General features: G+C 48.1%; 1 protein-coding gene across 1 annotated transcript in view; it reads right to left on the bottom strand.

Moving 5' to 3' along the window:
- Positions 1-23,308, bottom strand: part of LOC147621079 (BTB/POZ domain-containing protein At1g21780-like) — a 44,966-nt gene extending 21,658 nt beyond the window's left edge. The window contains exons 1-3 of the mRNA XM_086823779.1: positions 23,172-23,308; positions 22,952-23,095; positions 5,818-5,963 (exon numbers count right to left, since the gene is read on the bottom strand). Coding sequence (XP_086679905.1) covers positions 5,818-5,963; positions 22,952-23,070 — 265 coding nt within the window. The 5' untranslated portion in view covers positions 23,071-23,095; positions 23,172-23,308. The remainder of the gene's footprint in view (positions 1-5,817; positions 5,964-22,951; positions 23,096-23,171) is intronic.
- Between the last annotated feature and the right edge of the window lie 286 nt (positions 23,309-23,594).

The following is a 23,594-nucleotide window of genomic DNA, read 5'->3' on the forward strand; positions in this document are numbered from 1 at the left end:
AGATGTTGCCAGAGAAGCACAAGGCACCACATATATGAGGAAAGACCAGATCCACAAGAGCACCGGATGGGGCTAGTACCACGATCATATGCATGCCACAGTTGAGGACAACTGTGATGTAAGAGGGAGGGAATGTAGCTATTTGGTCCTCCATGCTCTTTTCACATGATAAAACTCATGCCCGGACACATGGACAAGATGATGGACACATGGAAACAGGGTTCCTAAAGTTGGAATTGGAAAAAGCACTCGTCTGGGTCAAAAAGTAAGAAAAAGTAAAAAGTCAAACTTTGTTGACCAAAAAGCTGAGGGCACCGTTGGAAAGAGCATGTCAAACTGAGTCAAAAAGCTATAAGCCGCTTTTTCAAAAAGCAGCTCCAAGGCCAAAAAGTAAGGCCCTGAAGTTGTGAAAGCATAAATCAAGAACTTTGACTATTATTAAAGCAAAAGCAAGGAGGCAAAGCAAAAGGACGGGAATAAAACAGGAGCTAGGAAAATAAAGCATGGATAAAAGCAGGCATCCCCTCAAGTATTTAAAGACCATGTACCCTCTTGGTGGACCATAGAAGAACTCTTGGAGGTTCATAAAGGAAGTACATGTGGAGAACTCCCTTGGGAAAAGCAAGAACATCATCAACCTCCTTGTGCACCACTCCTACAGCCATACATCGCCACCACCTTGGGAAACTACCACCGGCGCTTCGCCCAACAGCATCCTCCTCAGCCGGCTGCGCCTCTTCACCTGTGTACTCTGCTGTAGCCGCCTTCCTCAGCTCTGTGCGCTACCAGCAAGCAAAAGCCAGCGCCTCTGTCTTCACCTGCTCAGCGCGCCGCCAGCGCTTTTGTCTGATTGCGCCGCCATTGCTCTGTGCGCAGCCAGCGGCTTATCTGCCTATGCCACCTCCACTCTCTGTGCTGCCACTGTCCAGGAAGCTACCTGAGCTGTCCTTGCTTTGTAACCAGCGCCTGCACCTACAGCACTTTACCTTGTATACGGTCTGCAGCCACCCCTCACATTTGTGTGCTGCCTGTGCTCTACTCTCTGCCCTAAAAAGCATCACAGCTGCTGCCTCTATCTACAGCATCTATCCCTCGTAGTATTCCGTTTGAGCAACATCAACTACTCTGAGCCCCCAAGAAGGAGGAAAGTTACCTTGTGAAGATACTATCTAGTTGTGGACATTTCTGAGATTGTCCTTGTCCGGATTGGATTGAGAACAAAGAGCTTTTGTGGATACTTGGATACAGTTGGATTCATTGGATTTTGGTACTAGCCTGGTGTAAACCTCTTGTGGGTCATCCTCGTGGTGAGCTCGGCATTAGCTATCTTGTGCCTTGACATCGACCTCGGCCAAATCTCGACATCGACACTTTGTTTGATATTGTATTCATTTGTTGTATTGGTCCTGGCTTGGAAAAGCCCGTGGATTGTTCCTGAAATAAATTCCTAAAGAGGGGGCGGGGCCTGTTCCCCGCTCAGCGTGCTATACTATGTGAAACCTCCCCTATTCCCATCTCTCTCCCCCTTCTCTCTCTCTCTCTCTATCTTTATCTCTCGTACACGTGGTTGCATCAATCTGTCACTGCACGCTCCATTGGGCTTACACACTTCCCCTCCGGCTGGCCGCTCTATGAGGAGAAGGCTATCTCATATAGGGGGAGGGGGGGGGCGGGGGGGAATAACCACACACGTGGTCTGTAATGCCAAGTGGGATCACCACCTCTATCGGTGAGAAAAGGGCTAGGCTGCCAGAGCCTCGAGAAAGCTTCCCGCTACTTCCGCATGCGGTCAGAGCCACCCTGTAACTTCCCCCCCTGACTGCAGAGGGTATGGATGATGCCAAGCCAAATGCTCTTGATGGACTCCACAGGCGGAGTGTGGGTACCCTCGATGGCTTTGCTGCATCTAGCTCGCCATATGTGCCACGCTGCAATGCTACTGCAAATCTCCCATCTCTAGCATGAGCTCGGTCTCCAATGGTCAGTAGATGGAGATGTGATTAGTATTGCTAAAATGCGGAGGTGAGAAACCTGAAGGGTTAGCCCCCCACCATCCTCCTCATAAGCCCTGATAACCTTAACCTCTGTGGCCCAAGCGACGGTGCCCCATGTAATGATCCGGGTCGAGGCCCTGTCCAATGTGAAGATGCGCCAAACCTGTTGAGCCTTCATGCAATCCCAAAGACAATGTCGCTGAGACTCCTAAGGGTGGCCACACCTCATGCAAGCTACTGGTCCACCTCCAATGGCCAACCACATGCCAACCGCCAAGCTCCTGTGTGCCATCGGCCAAAGAAAGAGGGTGATCTTTCGAGGCCAAAAACTATCCCAAAGCCTCTTCCAAAAATCTGAGAGGAAACGCTGGGAGAGCCCCTGTGACTACCTATGTACTACTGCTGCCGAGGTGCCATCAAACTCTGGCATATGAATCATGCGACCTAGCCGCGCTGTATATGCAAAAAAGGGGACATCCAGAGTCTCCTCCCAATCAACAGTATCAAGCCAAGTCCACTCTCCCGGGTCCCACTGGAGGCACATGAGAGGTCGGCTCTCCCATATCCATAGTTGCCAGAATCTCTCCATGGCCACCTTGGCCAGCGGGGGGTCTATGTGCCACTCACGTGACTGAAATCCAATCACCCTCACCCACTGTAAGGTACAGCCACCACTGAAATCCTCCAAGGGGGGCTCAAACCTCTCTAATTTGCCATGGGGACCAATAAAAAAAGTGAGCAAACCATTGCCCTCATCCGCTCCGTTAGGTCTGGGACAAGTGTCACCCACTCCTGAGGAATAGCAGAGTCGATGTTGATGCTAAGCCTGTCTCTACCCCAGATCCCTACCAGGCCTCTCTCTTGAACCTCTGGGGGTAATCAAGCCCCTCTCCAAGGGACCTGACACGTCTGATGCTCAACGCACCCCATGATACATGAGGTCAGGACCCCAACATATGGCCACTGGGTAAAGGGATCAAGGGGTTCCAGCTCAATGGCTGCCAAAGACGCTCCTTTGAGGCAACCAGAGCTAGCTGCCTAAGGGCCCACCTGAGGTGATCCCAAGCTCGGAGTAAACTAGCTGCAAATCTATCATCAAAAGCTGGGCTAAATCCGCGGGCCCGCATCTCTGTGAAGATCCATCTTGTACTCTGCCGCCAAGGGCACCCTAGACTCAGGGTGCAGGCTGAAATCCGAGCCAAGAGGAAGTCCTTCCAAAGCTCACCACCAGGAAGGAGTCCTCTAGCAATCAGCTTGCCCAGCAGGGCACAGCTCTGAATAGCAAGGTCAATGATGCCTAGGCCCCCTCTACGTGGTGGTTGAATGATCACTCTCCATGCCACCTTGGCCCTGGCAAGCCTCTCGTCACTGCCGGCCCATAAGAAGTTCCGGACCAACCATTGTACCTAACCAATACATGCTCGGGAGAAGGCCCAGCAAGAAGTAATGTACCACATGGTGGCGAAGGACCTGGTTCGCCACCACCACTCTACCAGCTAGGGAAAGCCTCATAGAACTCCAGTACAAAAGCTTCTTCTGAATGCTCAGAAGAAGAGGGGCGAGCTGCTGCTCCGCAGAGATATCGATGCACACCTGACATCCAAGATAGCAAACTAGAATGCCCCTCAAGGTTCACTGGAAAGCCTCAACTAGGCACCAAATCGGGGCAAGTGCAAAGCCTACCCAGAAACCACACGACTTGTGCCAGTTGATCTACGCTCTTGATGCGCGACAAAAGATCCCGATCGCCTCAGCGAATCTCTGGAGATTCCCCACATCTCCTGATAGGTAAGGAGCTGTGTCATCTGCAAACTCTGAGTCCAGCAGCTCCTCCTGAGTACGGAGGGGGAGATGCAATCCCTGGAAACCCGTCTCCTTAGCTGAGAGAAAACTGCTCATGGCCTCGGCGACGAATTGGGAAAGGTAAGGCGCCAGGGGACAGCCCTACTGGACCAAATGGCAGAGGGGGAATCTGTCGCCACAGGCTCCTGAATGAGAACCTGACTCTGAGAGGCTGAGTAAAGTCCTGAAACACCATGGATCCACTCTATGGGGAACCCCATCCGGCTCATCGTGCCCTCGATGGAAAGCCCAAGATTGTTCAACCCCAGGCACCCAAGGCATTGAAAGCGGGTGCAATGTGTGAAACCCACACCTAATCCCAGACAAGGCATCCCTAGACCAAGCTTCCGAAGCCTTGGGCTCCAAGCCAGCCATAAACACTCCAAAGCTCACCCTTGACTAGAAACCCCAAGGACACAACGGGTGGACAATTGGACCAGACCGAAAAGGCCCAATATCAGCGCGAGGGTTGTTTTTGGTGCCACACAGTGGGGCATACCTTACGGACTTGCCCCAAGGTAACCCAAGTAGTGGCTGTGGAACCCGAACCAATACAGCCTCCCCCACCCAACCTAATGGTTAGTACCATTATGGTGGGGAGGATATGGTCAGACCAGTAGGAGGAAACCCCTCAAGATCTAGAAGATCAGCAAGAAGGAACCCCTCGAGTGATCGAAACCCCACAAGAGAAAACCTCCAAGAACCATAATGGTCAGTAGGAGGGGACTCCATGTATCGAAGGACAGCTCATAAAGTGTCGTGGCACTTCGAGCGGCCTCCCAATGGTGGTCTTGTTTGACTGCAACAACACCGAGGACCATTTCTGAGTGGCCTGCTCAACAAGCTCACTTGGATTTGACACCAGAAGACAAGACAGCCACCAGATTTAGTGACGGAATGAGTCTACAGGTCAAGTTTGTTGCCCAAAGTGCAACATGGGTATTCCCACGGGTGGAGTTTACATGAGATTTCATAGTCACACCCTTGGTTGGTGCCGACATGATTTTGAGTGTAAGGTGGTTTCAACTTTTGACAACCCATATAGAATGGAATGATGACTATTTGTGCATCACAAAGATGCTTCCTAAATCATCCAAGGCAAACCTGACAATGCTCTGAAATCTATTGTCTCTAGTGTGCAGGTTTTTAATCCAAACATTGAGGATTTCAGAGGTTTTCACTACTGTGGATGACATTGTTGGGACCAACCATGTGAATGAGCCCTTAAGAAGCTGACGCAAAATTCTATCATGAAGAACCTGCATTGTTAAAAGATTCTCCAACAACATTGCCGAGCATGTCGTCAAGCTTAGCAAGAGGGGATGTCACGTGCATCGCTGCACTTGGATGCCTGTAGCTGTCCACTTGGTCCCCTGTGAGCCCTTGTCCGAGGACGGATCAACCAGTGGGCCACCACAGGAAGGTCAAGGTCACCTCTGGCAAACCGCAAATCCACTCTCGAAAGCTATGAGTTGGTGTCTCACATAAATCCATGTCACCACAAAGCAAAGCAAGATGAGATGAGCAGTGGACCATGCAAGGGGATTGAGCTACATCGTAGTAACACTTTGGGCAGTCTCAAAGAAGTCAGATTCCATGGAAGGGGAGGTGACAGTCTCAAAGTCAGATCCCAAGGGGAGGTGACAGGTCATCAAGGTGTCACCTCTTGTCGAGTTCTTTTTTCAAAATAGAAGAATGCTGTCAAGTGCCAATGTTAAAAAGCGCACTTAGCTCTTGTCCTTCACGGTCTCTGATTCCTTGATATAAAGTCCAGCACTTGGAAAAATTTCCAAAAGTCGACTGAACCCCATTTCCACACAATAAACTCGCCACAGAGGGGGGAAAAGATCATAGATAGTAGTTCTTGGCCTAACAGAATTCTAGGCTTACAAAGAGTGCAAGTGGGTGCTTCACTTGAAATGTGGAACAGCAATGTGTGCATGCGCGTGCAAAATTTTATGAAAGAGATTTGTTCTAGAACCTGGATGGGCTATGGGTCGACGATTTCCATTCATATTTAGTACCCGCATGACAAATGTAGCAACTGGTGGCTGCTCTCGGGAGATACGTGTGGCCTCTGGAAAAAGACGTATGTGAAGATGCCTGTTCTTTTCAATTGATAAATGCCTGAAACACAATTCACAGTGAGAAAACTCACTCTTGCCTTGACAAGGTGTATCATTTTAAGGCATTCAAAACTTCAAATGAAGACAAAGAGCAGTCAATGATCTCTTTATAGTAACAACATTCATCTCTGCTTACAAAGCTAAATTTGCAAAGTGATAGCTTGGCATTTCTATGAAAACAATAGCAAATAACCATCAGGCTGTTGGGAGTGCAAGCATTGCCCATCACTAGGAGTCATCATTTAGCCAAATGTGTATTGGCCCAAATAGTCATTCAAGCCCAAATAGTCATTCAAGCTTTGTAAAAGACAATAAGCAAGTAAAAGCCATAAATTCTCCCTAGGAATCTCTGCAAAATCAAGTGGGAGTAGAAACAAATGAGCCCACCATGAATCTAGCGAAAGGCCTACATTTTGGGAAGAGAAAAGTGGGTTAAATGGAGAGAATAGTGGAGGATTTTGGGGGAATCAAGCTTGGCTGCATATGCTTGTAATGTGCCTATAAAAGAGGCTTCAGCCTACATTTTGGGGAGAGAAAAGTGGGTTAAATGGAGAGAATAGTGGAGGATTTTGGGGGGAATCAAGCTTGGCTGCATATGCTTGTAATGTGCCTATTAAAGAGGCTTCATTTTATGAATAAATTGCTCTAATCCAACACATGTCATTAGTGGTCTATTAACCCTTAATCATCATCATTAGTCTTTAATCATGTTGCTAATCAAGCTCTCCTCATGTTATGATCCACCATAGCTACTCAATGTGTGCTATCCCCATTTTATGGAGTCCTGGGCACCTTTTATCCTAGTCATGGAGGTTTTTTCCCTAGTCGTGAGCTGATCGGCTGCCTACTTCTGGGCATATATATAGCTGGCATACCCTCGCTCCTTTTTTCATTGCTTAGCATTGTTTGCTGCAGCCCCTCACATACGAGGCTTTCTCCCCTCTTGCTCAGGACATGTATTCTTGGTTGATGATATTGAGAGCAAGTCTATACCTGTGTTTCCTCTCCATCTTTCTCTCTCACTCTCTCTCCTATGTTTCCACTTTCCCTTCTTCCGCTGTGCATTATATCACCTCCAACAACAACAAAAACAAAGGCAAGGATAAACACGATTCAAAGGAGTCCAAGGACAAAAGCAATGAATGTGATTATTGTGGCACGACAGGTCATGCTGAGGCTCGATGCTTTGCTCGTCATGATGACTCTCGAGCAGGCAACGCCAAGTATAAAGCCCAGGATGCTTCTAAAGCATCTGACAAGGACAACACCAAAGATAAGGGCAAGGACAAAGTTTCAGAGGAGGATCTATCAAAGTTGCATACATGGCAGTCTCACAGATTCCTCTACTTCTTCACAGGATTCACTCCTCGTGATCACAGCAATGACTTCTCAGAAGGGGTATGGGTCAGTGACACATCTGAAGCGGTGGAATGGGTTGGTGATAGTGGTGCTTCTGCCCACATGACCAATCAAGCCCATATCTTGGAGGACTACCAAACTCTCTCTTCTTCAATTCGTATCGGCAGCAACTCTTCGCTTCTTGTCACCGGTGTTGGTAATGTTTCTTTGGGTTCCTCTACCACCTTACATGATGTTTTATATGTACCACGGATTTCCAAAAATCTATTTTCATTGTACAAAGCTTCTCAGAAGGGACTTGGTGTGTACTTTGATGATGAGGTCATTGAAGTGATCGACAAGATGACTCTCTCGGTTGTTGCCAATGGAGTCCATGAAGGGGGTCTCTACAAGATCACCAACTTTTCTCCCCGGATCCCTCGCACCGACTCACATATTCATCAACTTTTCTCCCCCTTGATGGCTTTGGTTTCTGAGGCAAATACTTCTCTGTGGCATTCTCGCTTCGGTCATGTACCCATTGCTGCCTTACAAAAGTTCCATTCTACGCAGGTTGTCAGCGGACTACCTCAGCTCAGGTCTCTTTCACACATTTGCTCATCCTGCATGATGGGCAAGCATCATCGAGATGCGTTCCCCACTCATCGAGCAATCCGAAGACTCAAGCTTATACATGTAGATCTTGCTAGACCCATGGAAGTTGAGTCTCTTGGACGAGCTCGATATTTTCTTCTTCTTGTGGATGATTTCACTCGCAAAGTCTAGGTATGTTTTCTGGCTCACAAGTCAGCTACTTTTGCCAGTTTCAGGACTTGGTAACATCATCATTTCCCGTGATGCTCGGTTTGATGAGCGTTTGTTTGGTATCGAATCCTCTCCACCTGATACTTCTACAAATTTTCTGGATGATCCATTCCCAACAGATGTTAGTGATCTTATACCTCTTCCACATCCAACTCCTCCTCCTGCTGCAACTCCGGTGCTAGCTGCTACTTTACAGCCACCAACTCCTGTTGCACCAGCTTCTACAACTCCCAGTCCCTCTACGAGTCTTGCTTTGACTCCGCGATTACCCCCACCAGTGCTTACTTCATCACCTCTCCCAGCAGCATCAGATGAGTCCTCTCCTGCAGATGGATCATGTTCTTCATCACGCTTTAAGAGGAAGGCTGGCCTACCTCGGTGGGTTCAGCAACTCTTTAGAGATTCTGGTCTCACTGATGCACAGCTCCATAACCAAATCTATGCCACCACCCCTGGACCTCACCGTTCATCTCAAGCTTCCACATCTCATCACAACGAATTATGCTCTCATGAGTTCTCTCCAGGAGATCGATGAGCCTGAGAGTCCAGAGGAGGCTCTTTCACAACCACAGTGGTGGCAAGCCATGGAAGCAGAGATGTCCTCTATTGAGAGGAATCACACTTAGTCTTTGGTGCCACGGCCTTTACATCGTCGTGTGATTGGTGTGAAATGGATTTTCACAATCAAGTTTCATGCGGATGGTACTAAGTACAAAGCCCACCTTGTTGCTCGAGGATATGCTCAGAAGGCAAGTGAAGACTTTGATGAGACATTTGCTCCTATAGCTAGGTATACCACCATCAGGATTGTTTTAGCTTTGGCTGCAAATGGCCCGTGTTCCAAATGGATGTCAAATCCACTTTTTTGAATGAAGATTTAGAGGAGGAAGTTTATGTTTGAACAACCTCCTGGTTTTGTCATTCAAGGACACGACACCCATGTGTATCTTTTGTAGAAGGCTCTTTATGGTCTCAAACAGGCACCCCGTGCTTGGTATCAAAAGATTGATGCCTTCTTGTTATCTCTTGGCTTTGAGAGGACATATGCTAACAGCACTTATGGGGATATTTGTGTCATTGTTTTGTATGTTGATGACCTCATCCTTTTTGGCTCAAATACTGAGTTGGTCACACAGGTTCAATCCAAGCTTTCAGAGACATTTGAGATGACTGATCTTGGCCTTCTTCATTATTTTCTTGTGCTAGAGGTTTGGCAGAAAGATGACTGTATCTTCATTTCTCAACAAAAGTATGTGAAGAAGCTTCTCTCACTTTATGGGTTGTCAGATTGTACACCTCTCTCTTGTCCCATGGATCCCAATGCCAAGTTATCCAAGCAGGACGATACACCCTTGGTGGATTCCACAGAGTACCAACAAATTGTTGGCTCATTACTTTACCTTGCGAACACCCGTCCAGATATCTCCTATGCTATGAGTGTTCTAAGCTAGTTCTCATCAGCTGCTCGAAGGTCTCACTGGCAAGCAGCTCAAAATCCTATGATACGGGGACGATCCAAGCATATTGAAGTGCATTATCATTTTGTACGGACTGGATCGAGTTGGGAATTCTTCCGCTGGCCTATTGTTCTACCATGGACAATGTGGTTGATCTCTTCACCTCCGAGAGCTACTTTGAAGGTGTTACTGCAGCGTGCTAGTATTGGACCGCGCCTCTGGCGCTCAAGAGGAGGTGTTGGAATATATCATCTCTAGAGGGTCTACATAACCTTTTTTCATGCTTGTGCTGGTCATTTTATGAGACCGTGCATTGGCATATTTAGCAGATATTATTTAGGCATTTTCTACCATTTTTTAGGCATTTTATAGCATTTTATGCTACTGGACAGCTGTCAGCCTACTACAGCTGGCCGACCAACTCTCTAGAGGGATATATAAGGGTTCTCACCCTTCCCCTCGTTTTTCATCTCATTCTTGCATATCTGCCGGAGGTATTGGCTGTAGCAACAGTCTCTTATGCTTGTAAGCACCTACGGGCTTCCCTCAAGCTCATCAGCAATAATCAACTGTTTCCAGCTTTCTACAGTTTGTGTGCTTTTGGGCCTACAACCTATGATGCTCTTTCTTTCATTCCCAACATGCAGAGGACCAGTCTATGCTACACAAAGCTCATCATCAACAACCAAAATCTCCAGTAAATCACTCTGTAGGCGAAGGCGGGCACAGCGCTGCAACTCTGCACAGAAGGGTAATTCATTTATACACATATTCATTGCCAAAGCTCACTATGCACCCTTCTTAACAATGCTCTAAGGAAGATCTTCACAAATTCACAAAGTTTTGTGCACAATGGTTGGATAATTCAGCTACATTAATCATCTCTTCCTCTGTTTTGGTCTCAGAAACTGCCTACTGAGACAGAGTGATTAAGTGGCATTTATGGATATCTAAGGTTCTAATCATTGGTTTAGCCGATGCCATACATGCCTATTTCATCAAAATCAATTTACCCTATTATTAAAGCCTCCAGTTGCTCACTCCAAAGTGATCAAATTTCTGCATCAAAACAAAGAGTTATTAGTGCTAATTTCATTAATTGGCATACCCTAATCCAATTAATCCTTGGCATTTTGAGCTTCAAGATAACATCAAGGATCATAAACATCATTGTATGAGGTTGTTTTCATTTTGCTTCATCAGTATAACCCTCATCATGCCTCTCCAAATCAGTGATTTGTTCACTACATAATGTCTCAATCTCCAAAGCCCAAAAAGAAAATTGTTAAAACCAGATCCAAACCTACTATTATCATTATGCAAAATCATTTCTGAATTTTTGAGCACAAATATGCATTTGTATGGTGAAGGGATCTAGAGCATTTTTGTATTAAGCACTAGACCCTGCCCTTAGGATCATTCACCAAGATGTAAGACCGGAACCCTCTTTATCATCATGGCATCTCATTCCATGCATCTAGATAAGTTTGATGGGCATGGATTCCATACACGGCTGATGAAAATAAAATAATGAGAGAGCATATGGAATGTAGCCAATGGAGGAAAAGAAGCAAATACTAGAGAGGGAGAAATTGCATGGGCTACTAGAGATAAGGCATTCTCCATGAGTGCATTAGCTTTAAGTGATATTACACAAGTCACATTTATGATCTTCAATCATCATTTGATGCATGGGAGAAGCTTGAGAGCTATTTGGGGCAAAAGGAAAGAATTCAAAAATTGAACTTAAATTTGAATTCTTTTAAGTTAAAGATGAAAACACGTGATTCTTTTGCCACCCATCGATCACATGAAAAGTCTCATAAACCAGTAATCAGCCATTGGCGCACCAATGTCTGATGATGATGCCATAGCCGTGCTACTCGAGAGCATGCCCGATGATGTCTATGGCCACATTGTCACTACTTTGAAGAACATTCCAGAGCCAACATTGGAAGGGGTGATTACATCACTCCAAGAAGAGGAGAGAAAGCTCCAAAGCAAGCAAGAAGGGGGAGAGATTTCAACGCAGCACACTTCTCCAACAAGAACTCCAACGAAGGGCCTACCAAACGTCCAAACACAGCAAAGGGGAAACTCAAATGCAACTACTGCGGGAGGACCAATCACGTAGAGAAGACTCTGCGGAAGAAGTGCCAAGCCAACTTTGCAAACAGTGAAGAAGAAGGGAAACCTGCCTCAAGCTTGGAAGAAGGAGCAAACCTTGCTAAAGATGACTGGAATTTGGACATTCTAAAAGCACAAATGGTCTTTAAGCCACCTCCAACTTCTACTTGTGTAAAACATCACCCATTATTAAAATGGTGAAAATCAATGTATCAAATAGGTTAAATCCATATGTAGGGATGAATAACACTTGAGGGCGAGAATGTTGGGAGTGCAAGCATTACCCATCACTAGGAGTCATCATTTAGCCAAATGTCAATGCTTAGAGTCTTGAAGCTTTGTAAAAGGCAGAAAGCCATAAATAAATCAAGTGGGAGTAGAAACAAATGAACCCACCATAAATCTAGCAAAAGGCCTACATTCTGGGGAGAGAAAAGTGGGTCAAATGGAGAGAATAGTGGTGGAGGATTTTGGGGGAATCAAGCTTGGCTCCATATGCTTGTAATGTGCCTATAAAAGAGGCTTCATTTTATAAATAAAGTAATCTTGTTTTGCTTTAATCCAACTCATGTGTCATTAGTGTTAGCACATTCATCCCCAGATTCTGCTCTTTTATGGTGCCCATTTGGTCCCTTTTGCATGGCCCTTGCTTGTGGGCTGGCCACCCCTTTCCTAGTATTTTTTTGGGATTTTTCCCAGCCTTTCTGGCATTTTCTAGTCAGCCATGTCCGGTAGCTCCAGTCGGCCTGTTTTGCAGCTCCAGTCGGCCAGCCTTCCCCTACTATAAATAGTGGGTGCTGGCCTCTCTTTTCTCATTCAGTCTTGTACATATTTTGCTCCCTCACTTATGAGACTTGTAGTGTCTCTTGCTTGGGACTGTTTTGCTTCAGTATATCCAGCATAGTTCTCTCCATATCTCTCTCTCTCTTGCATTCTCTGTTCAATACATCCTGGTGCCACTCTGCTTCCGCTCTCTGCACTCTTTCATGGTATCATCGCTCCTGGTTTAGCAACCTCCTTGCTGCCCCAGTTTCAGCACTGTTTTCAGCACCCTCTCCTCTACGTTTTCTCTCAGATTTGCAGCCCTTTGCTGCTGCGTTTTCTGGACAGCACCTGCTGGTCACTTCTCTTCCAGATTGGCTTCACCAATTGCAGCCATCAGGTATATTCTGATCAGCGTTTTCTTTCCACGTGGAGATTGGACATAGGCGGCCTGTTTTTCTTCAGGACAGCAGCCTTCTATGCTGCGTTTTCCTCTCCAGTGGACTTGCTCCTTTGCAGAGGGGGTCTGTGGTGTTGCACGCTTTGGTGGCACTCTTGGTACCTGTGGAGGACACTTCTTCTTCAAAGTGTGCGTTTTTTTGAGATTGAGCCCAAGCTTTTGTGATGGCTGCACTGACTTCTCTTCATATGTTTGCTAAGTCTGCCAAGTTGGATGGTTCCAACTACACCCTATGGAAGGTGAAGGTGAAATCGGCCTTGCGTGGCATGGATCTTTGGGATTGGCTTGTTACACCGGCCAATGCCACCCCGCCCACCCTTGCTTTCGGTGGTGCGACTCAGGCACAGATTGATATTTGGTGGCAGTCGAATGATCGACGCGTTTTCTCCTTTCTGATGTTGAACTATCAGGATTCTGTTCTCTCTCATGTGCGTACAGCATATGCTGCATATGAAGTTTGGAAGGCTTTTGCAGATCTCTATGAGATTAAGTCTCCGGGTCGGATTTTGGCGTTGGAAAAGCAACTTATGAACTTATCAGTTTCTGCCTTTCCATCTTTATCTGCTTTCATCTCGAAGATGAAAGATCTCCGGGACGAGCTTGCTATTTGTGGCAAGGACATCTCCACAGAGGACATGGCTATTCGGCTGCTCTCCAAACTTCCAGAGAGGTTTGATGCATACTTTCAGTCTCTTGTTTCTTCTTCTCATCCTGTTTCAGTTACTTGGGAGGAAGTTCTCCCCTCTGTTATGCAGATTGAGTCTCGCTTTGAGGAGTGGACTGACACCACTGGTGGCCCTGATGGAGCTTTAGCAGCACGAGATAAAGGGAAGAATCAACAAAAGAAAGGAAAAGGGGGTTCTGACAAGAACTCCAAGGATTCTGACAAGGATAAAGACAACAAATCTTCAAAGAATAAGGACATTGAATGTCATTATTGTGGCAAAAAGGGTCACAAGTCACCCCAATGTCACAAGAAGAAGCGTGATGAAGCAGCAAAGAACTGTTCCTCAACGGCGGTGTCTCAACCCAAGAAGGATGGTGGCATTCTTCTCTTAGCAGCTACTCGGCGTATACTTGCTCTTGTGACTTCTCAGTCACGGTCTTGGATTGTTGATAGCGGTGCTACTGCTCATATGACACCCCATCGAGATTGGTTCGAGGACTTCACTGCCAGATCAGGCGAGATCACTCTGGGTGATTCTTCTTCTGTGCCAGTGCATGGACATGGCACTATCCCCATCTTCCGTTCTGAGGACAAGAGGTACTTCTCTGACGTACTGTATATTCCAGATTTGGCTTTTAACCTTTTGTCAGTGAGTGCTCTTATAGCTCAGGGTGCGGAGGTGATCTTTTCTCGTTATGAGATTACCATTCGTGATAAGACGACTGGTAGCATCTTGGCTCAGGGAGTCCAAGATAGTGGTCTCTACAAGTTGACCGCTCTGCTTTCTTCTAGTGCTTCTTCTGCTCTTTGGCATGCTCGATTTGGCCATTTGAGCTATCAGCTTCTGCAGCAGCGAGCGTCCAAGGACGGGTTGGTTGAGGGATTACCGACGTTGAGGGATTACCGACCATCAAGGCTCCGTCTACTGCTTGTTCCTCTTGTTTACAGGGGAAGCAACACCGAGCCGCCTTTCCGAAGGAGGTGACACACAAATCTTCGACATCACTTGCTCTCATTCATGCAGACTTATGTGGTTCTATGAGTACTACGTCTTTGAGTAAGGCGTTGTACATGCTCGTGATGGTGGATGATTTTTCCAAATATACCTGGGTTTTCTTTCTGAAGACCAAGGATGAGACTTTTCAGCACTTGTGTGATTGGAAAGCTGAGGTGGAAAAAGAGACCAGTCACTCGGTCAAGGCTCTCAGGACCGATGGAGGGGGTGAGTTCACATCCCAGGAGTTTCACCAATATTGCAAGGTACATGGCATTCGGAGACCGCTTACTACATCATATACTCCATCACAGAATGGAGTTGCCGAGACGAAGAATAGGACCATTATGGAGATGGCCCATGCTATGCTTGAGCATTCTTCATTACCTCGATGTTTCTGGGTTGAGGCAGCTTCCACTGCTGTCTACATTCAGAACAGGTCTCCTACTGCTGCTCTTCCCGATAAAACTCCATATGAGGCTTTCCATGGTGAGAAGCCCTCCGTTGTTCATTTCCGGATATTTGGGTGTACAGTGTATGTTCATGTGCCTAAGGAGCATCGCTCCAAGTTGGACTCAAAGTCTCAGCGCATGACTTTTCTCGAATACAGCACTGTGCCCAAGGCATATCGTCTTTATGATCCTCACGCTAGTAAAGTTGTTGTGAGCCGTGATGTGGTGTTCGATGAGACTCCTACATCTTCAGAGAGGGGTGGTGAGCTTCTTCTTCCTTCACCTCCGTCTCCGCCTCCTTCTCCTCCTCCTTCTGCTCCCACTGCTTCTATTACACCTCCAGCTGAGGATACTCAGTCAGATGATGATGACCCTACTCCTCCTCTAGCGAGTTCGAGCAGATCTGTACCTGGTTGGTATTATCAGACAGTTCGTGATTCTGGGTTACGTGAGCTTCCTTCTACTCCTCCACCTGGTTCTCTTCGGCGTTCTTCCACAGTTACAAGGAAACAAATTCATGAGGGCAACATGTTTTTTAATTATGCTCTTATGTCTACTATCATTAATGGTCCTTCTGATCCCACTTCTGTAGACGAGGCTCTTTCACATAAGCCTTGGCGTCGTGCTATGCAAGCACAGCTGGATGCTATCGAACGGAATGGCACTTGGATTTTGGTGCCTCGGCCTCTGCAGCGTAAGGTGATTGGTGCCTCTGCAGCGTAAGGTGATTGGTGTGCATTGGATTTTCAAATCAAAGTTCCGAGCTGATGGCATCTTGGACAAGCACAAGGCGAGGTTGGTTGCCAAGGGTTATGCTCAACGCCTTGGTGTCAACTTCGATGAGACCTTCGCTCCGACGGCCCGGATGACTACTATTCGTACCGTTCTTGCACTTGCAGGACATCATAGATGGCCCGTTTTCTAGATGGACGTCAAGTCGGCTTTCCTGAATGGAGAGCTTACACAGGAGGTTTATATTGATCAGCCGCCAGGATTTGTTGTTCCGAGCAAACAAGAGCATGTGTACCGGCTGAAGAAGGCTTTATATGGTCTAAAGCATGCTCCACGGGCTTGGTACCAGCAGATTGATGAGTTCTTTCAGAAGCTCGACCTGCGCCGTTCTCACGTAGATTCGAACCTTTATATCCTCCTTGCGAGGGGGTTGATTGTTATCATTGTGGTCTATGTTGATGACATCATATTTACATATTCTTATTCTGTGCGGATCCGTTCTGTTATGGATGCTTTGGAGACAGAGTTTGAGACGACGGATCTTGGCCTCTTGCATTATTTTCTTGGCTTTGAGATTTGGCAGACCTCGATGGGCATTTTCTTCTCTCAGCAGAAGTACACTCCGGAGATTCTCGACAGATTTCAGATGACTGGGTGCAAACCAGTATCTTCTCCTATGGATATTGGTGAGAAGCTTTCTTCACTTGATGCTTCTCCAGGGACTGATCAGGGACAGTATCGGATTCTCGTCGGTTGTTTGGTATGGTTGACCTACTCCCGATTGGACATATGCTTCGCAGTCAGTTTATTGAGTTTCTTCTCATCCAAACCCCGCCAGCCGCATTGGCGGTGTGCTCTCAGAGTTCTTCGGTACTTGCGTGGCACTCTGGATTTTGGCATCTTTTATGGCCAAGGACGCACTCTTGTTGGATGGTCTGACTCAGACTGGGCTAGAGATCCAGATACACGGCGTTCGACCACTGGTTGTGTTTTTTCACTTGGGTCTGGAGCCATTTCTTGGAGCAGTAAAAAGCAACCTACTATGGCGCTTTCCTCTACCAAGGCGGAGTATCGTGCAGTTTGTTATGCTTCATGTGAGGTGATATGGCTGCGGAGATTATTGGAGGAACTCGGCTGTCCTCCTACCGGATCTTTTTTTTTTTTTCCGAGAAAAGATCCTTTAGCCCGGGAGACTCTCCCTAGGTGCTGCAAAATACAAGCATCAGTACAAAGGACTGAGGGGCTAAATCATACAATAGGCAGGGGAAAAAGCCAAACAGGTGGCTTGTAATGCCAACGGGGGGATCCCGTGTGTAGGGTATAGAAGGGGCCGCTGCGCCAGGTGGTGTGAAAGGCCTGGCGCCGCAAGATCGCCTCATCCGAGTCGCCCCGGATGCGGTCATACTGTCCTGGCAGGGTGTGGATCAACTCTTGCCAAATCCCCCGTACAATCTCTGCTGGTGGCTCCAGTCTCCTCTCAAAGGCCCTGAAACACCGGGCCCTCCAGGTGAACCAGATGGTGAGGCTGCTGAGGAGCTCCCATCGTAAATCCCTCCCCTGTGTCCAGCTGGCAGACGAGAAATCCGGTGACGGAACCAGGCGAGGCTGGCCCCTAATGAATCTGATGGCCTAACAGTCTTGCTCCATCTCATAGCCCATAGCAGGCCCTGACGAAGTCGACCAAGTAGCGGCACCCCACGTAAACATACCCTCTGGAGAGAGGGGGGCCAGAATACGCAGCATCCGTAGCTAAATCTGCTGCGCGTGAGGGCAATCCCATAGGCAATGTCTCTGTGTCTCCATAGGGTGACCGCATCGGACGCAGGCCGCCGGAAGACCGCTGTAAACAAGCCAAGTGCCAACTGCTGAGCCCCTGTGGGCGACCAGCCACTGGAAAGTCGAGATCCTGCAGGCCTGTCGACTAGCCCAGAGCCGGGCCCAAAAATCCTCCAGGAACTCCTGTGAGAGTCCCTGTAGAGCCGCCAGTGCCCCGCTGCAGCTGGAGAGACCATCCTCCTTGCCGTCAAAATATGCCGCAGGGTCCCACTGTAGCCGGGCCAAGGGGCGCGCTGCATATGCCTATATGCGCCAATCCGGGAGCACATCTGCAGGGTCGGGGTCAATATGCCACTTCCAAGAAGCGGCGGCCACTACCCGTATCCTCTGAAAGGTGCACTCTGCAACCAAAGGCGACTCCACCTCCACTCTCTGAAGTCTGCCCTCATCCTGAATCTCATAGTATAGGCATCTGCCATCCTCAGTGCAAGCTCTGACAGCAATCAGGATCTCCAACTGTGTAAAGGCTCCCATCCACCGTGGAGCCACTAGCTCGAAAGGCGTGAACCACTCCTCTTTTTTTTTTTTCCGGGGAGAGAGATCCTACTAATAGTTAACATTACAACTCGCTCAACGTCCCAGCCACGCTGGTGTCGTGAGCTACAAGACCATCTACGCGGCCCTCTGAAGAGGGCGACGAGCACACTCGACCACAGAGAGCGGAGGGGCTGGGAAAGGCGGCCAGAACACGATCGACGCCGAAAGGGAAGCTTATGGAGAGCGCGGATGAGAGGTGCCGCCAAGGGGTCCAAGCAGGGTTTGAACCCAAGACCTTTCGGTCCTAGGCAAACACTTTACCACTTGGACTATCACCTCTTTGGCCGTGAACCACTCCTCTGTGAGTGCCTCCTGAATATCATCCCTCATAATCAACCCCCCTCTGAAGTGACTCAGCCTCTCCACCTGGATCTCCTCTGGGAGACTGCAGAAGGCCTACCAGTCTCCAAAACTACGTGCTGGGCCTGCCGCTAAGGTCCCCAGGCTAGACGAGGCCGAGAACCCAGCATATGACCCTGCTCTGTGCGAACCGCTGGGCTCCAGATGAGCGGCTGTCTGGCCCGCTCCTCAACACAAGAAGGAGGTCGCTAAGAGAGCCCTGGTCTCAGCAGCTCCCAAGCTCTCAGGATGCTCAAAGCAAATCTGTCCTCCCATCCTCTACTGAAACCTGTCCTCCTCATCTCTATGAAGATCCATCGAATCTCTGGTGCCCAAGTGCCCCCTGCTGGGGAAGCCCGAGCCTGCAGCCGCTGCAAGAGAAGCTCTTTCCACGGCTCTGCACCTGGAAGCAGCCCCCGAACAATAAGCTTCCCCAATAAGGCTCTACTCTGATCGACTGGATCTATAATGCCCAAGCCTCCCTGAGCCAGCAAAAGTGTAATAACTGCCCATGCAACCTTTGCCCGGGCTGGCTGACCGTCCCGCCCAGACCAAAGAAAGTTCCTGATCAGCCTCTGTACCTGGCTGATACAAGAGCTCGAGAAGATCCAGCAAGACGTAATGTACCACATGGTCGCTAACAGCACCTGATTTGCCACCACCACCCTCCCAGCCAAGGATAGTCAAGCTGTACTCCAATACAAAAGCTTCTTCCGAATGCTCAGAAGAAGCGGGGCAATCTGCTGCTCAGGTGACAAATCTAGTCCAATCTGGCATCCCAAATACCGCACTGTTGTGCCAGGAGGAATCCATCTAAAACCGGGGTCCGGGCTCCATGCCGGAGTGGGAGCGCTGCTGATCCAAAAGGCCACTGTCTTGCGCCAATTGATCAATGCTCCCGAAGCTGCACTAAAAACCTAGAGCGATTGCTCTGCCCGAAGAAGATTGGCCTCTTGGCCATGCAAAAATAAGCCCGTGTCGTTAGCAAACTCAGCATCGAGCAGGTCCTCCCCCCGGACTGGGAGCTGGAGTCCTCTCTCAAACCAACCTCCTCTACTGTCAAATACATGCTCATAGCCTCCGCAAAGAAGAGAAAAAGAAAAGGGGCGAGGAGACACCCTTGACAGATTGATCTGGTCAGCTCAAAACTCAGCCCCTGTCCTCCTGCAATCAACACCTGGCTACGAGCTGTGGAATACAAAGCCGCCACCCCTCTAATCCAGCCTGGCTCAAAGCCCAGGCAAAGCATAGTGCCCTCTAAGAAACCCCAATCAACTCTATCGTATGCCTTCTCAAAATCGAGAAGCATCACGACTAAGTCCTCACCAAGAAATCTAGCTCGGGCCGTCGCCTCCCAGAAAGTAAAGATGTTGTCAAGGATACTGCGCTCCTTGACGAATCCTGTCTGGGTAGCATGAATCAACTCCCCCAGGAAGGGCTGGATCCTCAAACTCAAGGCCTTTGCTAAGACCTTGTAGACAGTATTGAGGATCGTAATAGGTCTCCAATGCCGAATATCATCTGATACTCCCTCCCCCTTGGGGATAAGAAAGATCAAGCCCTCTGAAAAGCTCTGTGGCATCACCCCAGTGTCCAAAACATACTGAAAGCCCCTGCGGAGGCCTGGCCCCAAAAGGTCCCAATAGCGCATAAAAAAGACCGGCGTCACTCCGTCCTCCCCCGGGCAACTATGTTGCGGCAGGACCCTCAAGGCCTCGGCAAGCTCAATCTCTGAAAGAGGCGCACCAAGAACTGTACGCATACAATCTGTGTCCCTCCTCTGCACATGGACCCACACAGTCTGTCTGCAAGCATCCCGATCCTCAGTGGCTGGCTCCGCTGAAAGCAGGTCTCTATAGAATGCAGTGGCAATGGCTCTGATCTCCCCGGACTCAGTAGCTATCGATCCATCCGGCCTACCAAGCTGACGTACTCCTGCTCGAGCATGGCGGGGTCCAGTAATCTCAAAAAACTCCCCAGTCACTCTATCACCAAGCTGCGTCCACTGAGAGACCTGACGACGATAGTAAAACTCATATCTCTGCTCCTCTACCTCTCTAACCTCCTGGCGTGCTTGGCTCAGCTGGGACGCCACCCACTCACATGTAGGCTGCTGCTCCTGAAGGCGCTGAAGTGAAGCAAGGCTGCGTCTCAACTGATGCTCCCGCTCGCGAATCTCTCCCAGCCGTGTCAAAGCTGCAGCATGCAGAAAAGAGCTAAGCTCAATGAGTCCTTGGGCACACTGGCCTGCTGCATCCTGGTCAGAGCACTGACTATCATGCCAGATCCTCTCAATGTCCTCAGCGAGACTGGGATCTGTAAGTACCCTCTCTGGGATCCTCAACTGCAAGCTGGGCTCCCGTATCCTCTCCTCCAATGTCAAGATAACTGGTGCATGATCTGAAAATGAGGTGCCAGCGAGAATGCCGACGGAGCCCCCTCGCTCCCCTAACCAGTCGCCCACATAAAAGCGAGCAATCCGTGATAGATTAGTCCCTCCCTGCCGCCGGCGATCCGACCGAGAGAAACTAAGACTGTCCTGAGAGCGGGAGAAGGCCCCATGCTGCCATGCATCAGTGATCCTCAGTGACATGCAAAACCGGTCCCAAGCTGCAAGCTCCGTGTTGTGCACTGTAACATGACTGCCTCCCACCCTATCGGCCGGGTCCTCAAGCATGTTGAAGTCTCCCCCGACACACCAATGTGCGGCCTCTGGCAATGCATCCGTAACCTGAGTCCAGAACTCTGCTCTGGCACTAGCATGGTTGGGCGCATAGACGTTGAGCACGCCCAATAGCTCATCATGCATCCTCAGAATGACATACTGTGCTCTACCAGGCACAGTGCTTCATTGATAAGATATTCCTCTTGAATCCCTTTCATCCATTCACTATACACTTCCATAATTGAAGTCATAGTACAAGCCCACATTCATGACAATGCATCTGTAACTACATTGTCCTTCTCGGGTTTCAACACCCTATGATCACTTCTCACCTTGAAATGTGCACCATAAAGATAGTGATGCCATTTCTTGATTGCATGAAGTATGGCCAACATTTCTTGCTCATATACATGTAACCCCATCTCCTTCTCAAAAAGCTTTCTACTCTCGAATGCAATGACACCATGCTCTTAGTATAAAACTGCCCCAAGCCCTTCCACTTGCATCCGCTCTCACATAAAATGTCTTTGAGAAATCGGGCAAACGAGAATAGAAGCCAATGTGAGAAAGGTTTTGAGTTCATTGAAACTCTTGTCGGCAATAGCATTCCAAAAGAAAGCTTCCCTCTTTAGTAGATCGGTAAGAGGTGTTACAATAGATGCATAGTGCTCCATAAATCTTCTATAGAAAGAAGACAATCCCAAAAATCTTCTCAATTGCGTTGTATTGCTAGAGGTTGGCCATTCTTTGACACATGCTACTTTCTTTGGATCAGCCCTAATGCCCTTCTCTCCCACCAAGTGTCCAAGATACTCCACTTCATTGACCATGAATACACATTTTCTCTCCTTTGCATAAAGCTTGTGCTCCCTCATTATCTCAAACACTTGTTGCACATGATATAAGTGCTCTTCCTTGCTCTTGCTATAAATCAAGATATCGTCAAAGGACACTAGCACAAACTTGAATAGAAAGGAAGCCAATATCCTATTCATCAATGCTTGGAAAGTGACCGAGACATATGTAAAGCCAAAGGGCATAACCATAAAGTGAAACAATCCCCTTTCGGTCCTAAATGCCGCTCATGCTTTTTTTTTTTAACTGTATGCTTTTCCCTATTTTGATAATCATGCTTCTTTTAGCCTTCTTCATCCCACATTCAAATCTGTACGGCCCTCTCCTCTGCTCGCCATAAACCTGTGCAACCACCCAACTTCTTCGCGCTGCCCAGTCCACCTGTGCGCTATCCAGACCATCTCCTGCTGCTTGTGCTTGTTCAAAACACTACCCCAAACCTTGAGCACTGGGGAGGATTCACACTGCTACCAGTTATTGCTTTCCTGTGTGAGACTTTTTACAACCTAGAGAGCATTGGTATGCCCCTGCAGGATGGCCATCTTATCGAATCCCTTCATTACAGTAGCTCTCCCTTTCAAGACTCTTTCTAGGTTACTCTCTCGTTGTCAAAGTAGTCCCTTTTTCTTTTGAATGATTGTCCCCTTCGACTTTCGGGTTTGTTCTTCACATAACTCTCCATCTGCAAGCTAGCCATAGAGCAGTGGCGAAACTTGATGCCTACAACTACAGATTTGATGTACACGAAAACGCTTTCTCTAAATTTGGACAGTACAATACAAGCACAATACCCCAAAACCCGGCTGGCTTGGACAAACTAGATGTCACATTCAGCAAGAAGTGATGATCTCGAGGGGAAGCATTACTTTGCCTCGCTCGTAATTCAAATAGCACCCACCCTCACTCAAATTCAAACAGCAGAATGCAACCAAAGGAGACGTACCAATTCCAGAGGCCGATTCTGAAAGGGTCCGATCGTCGGTAGGACCAGGTGGTCATGTTCTCGATCTTCCACTGGGCCAGGCGGGCTGTCGTCTCCACTTTGGTGTTGGGTTCCGCCATCCTCGCTGCGCCGGACGGGGAAATGCTGCACAGTACACGCGGAGACGAGACGAGAGTGAGAGCAGTTTTGGGCAGAGAAAAAAGGAAGGGAGGGGACTCGCCTCAAGGTCGATTCTGCCAGCTTAGCCGTGTTGCTCGACGATGATGAAGATCTACCGAGCAGTATTTTATTTGTTCATTCTGAGCATTGTCGACTATCTACTATCTATCTATCTTCTCTCTTCTTCTCTTCTCAAAGAAGATTTAATTGAAACTGGTCCTGCGCTAGAGTTTTGCAAAGTTTTTTTTTTTTTTCACAAATCAGCTCATAAAATTTGTGCCTAGTGAGGTGGGGAGCTCATAAAATTTGTGCCTAGTGATGTGGGGGATCAGCCTTAGGTTGGGAGCCACATCACACTCATTCAGGAGCTCCAACCAATATGAATTGGCACATGTTGTCCTTTCTTGATTCTAGTGGGTGGGTTGACTCGTGCTTCGTATGTATATATGGGCAAAGTGATAAGGAAGACAAAGCTGTTGTTAAA

The sequence above is a fragment of the Cibotium barometz genome, chromosome 30 (assembly GCF_041138505.1).
Source record: "Cibotium barometz isolate CiBa-2024 chromosome 30, ASM4113850v1, whole genome shotgun sequence".
In the NCBI taxonomy this organism is placed as follows: domain Eukaryota; kingdom Viridiplantae; phylum Streptophyta; class Polypodiopsida; order Cyatheales; family Cibotiaceae; genus Cibotium; species Cibotium barometz.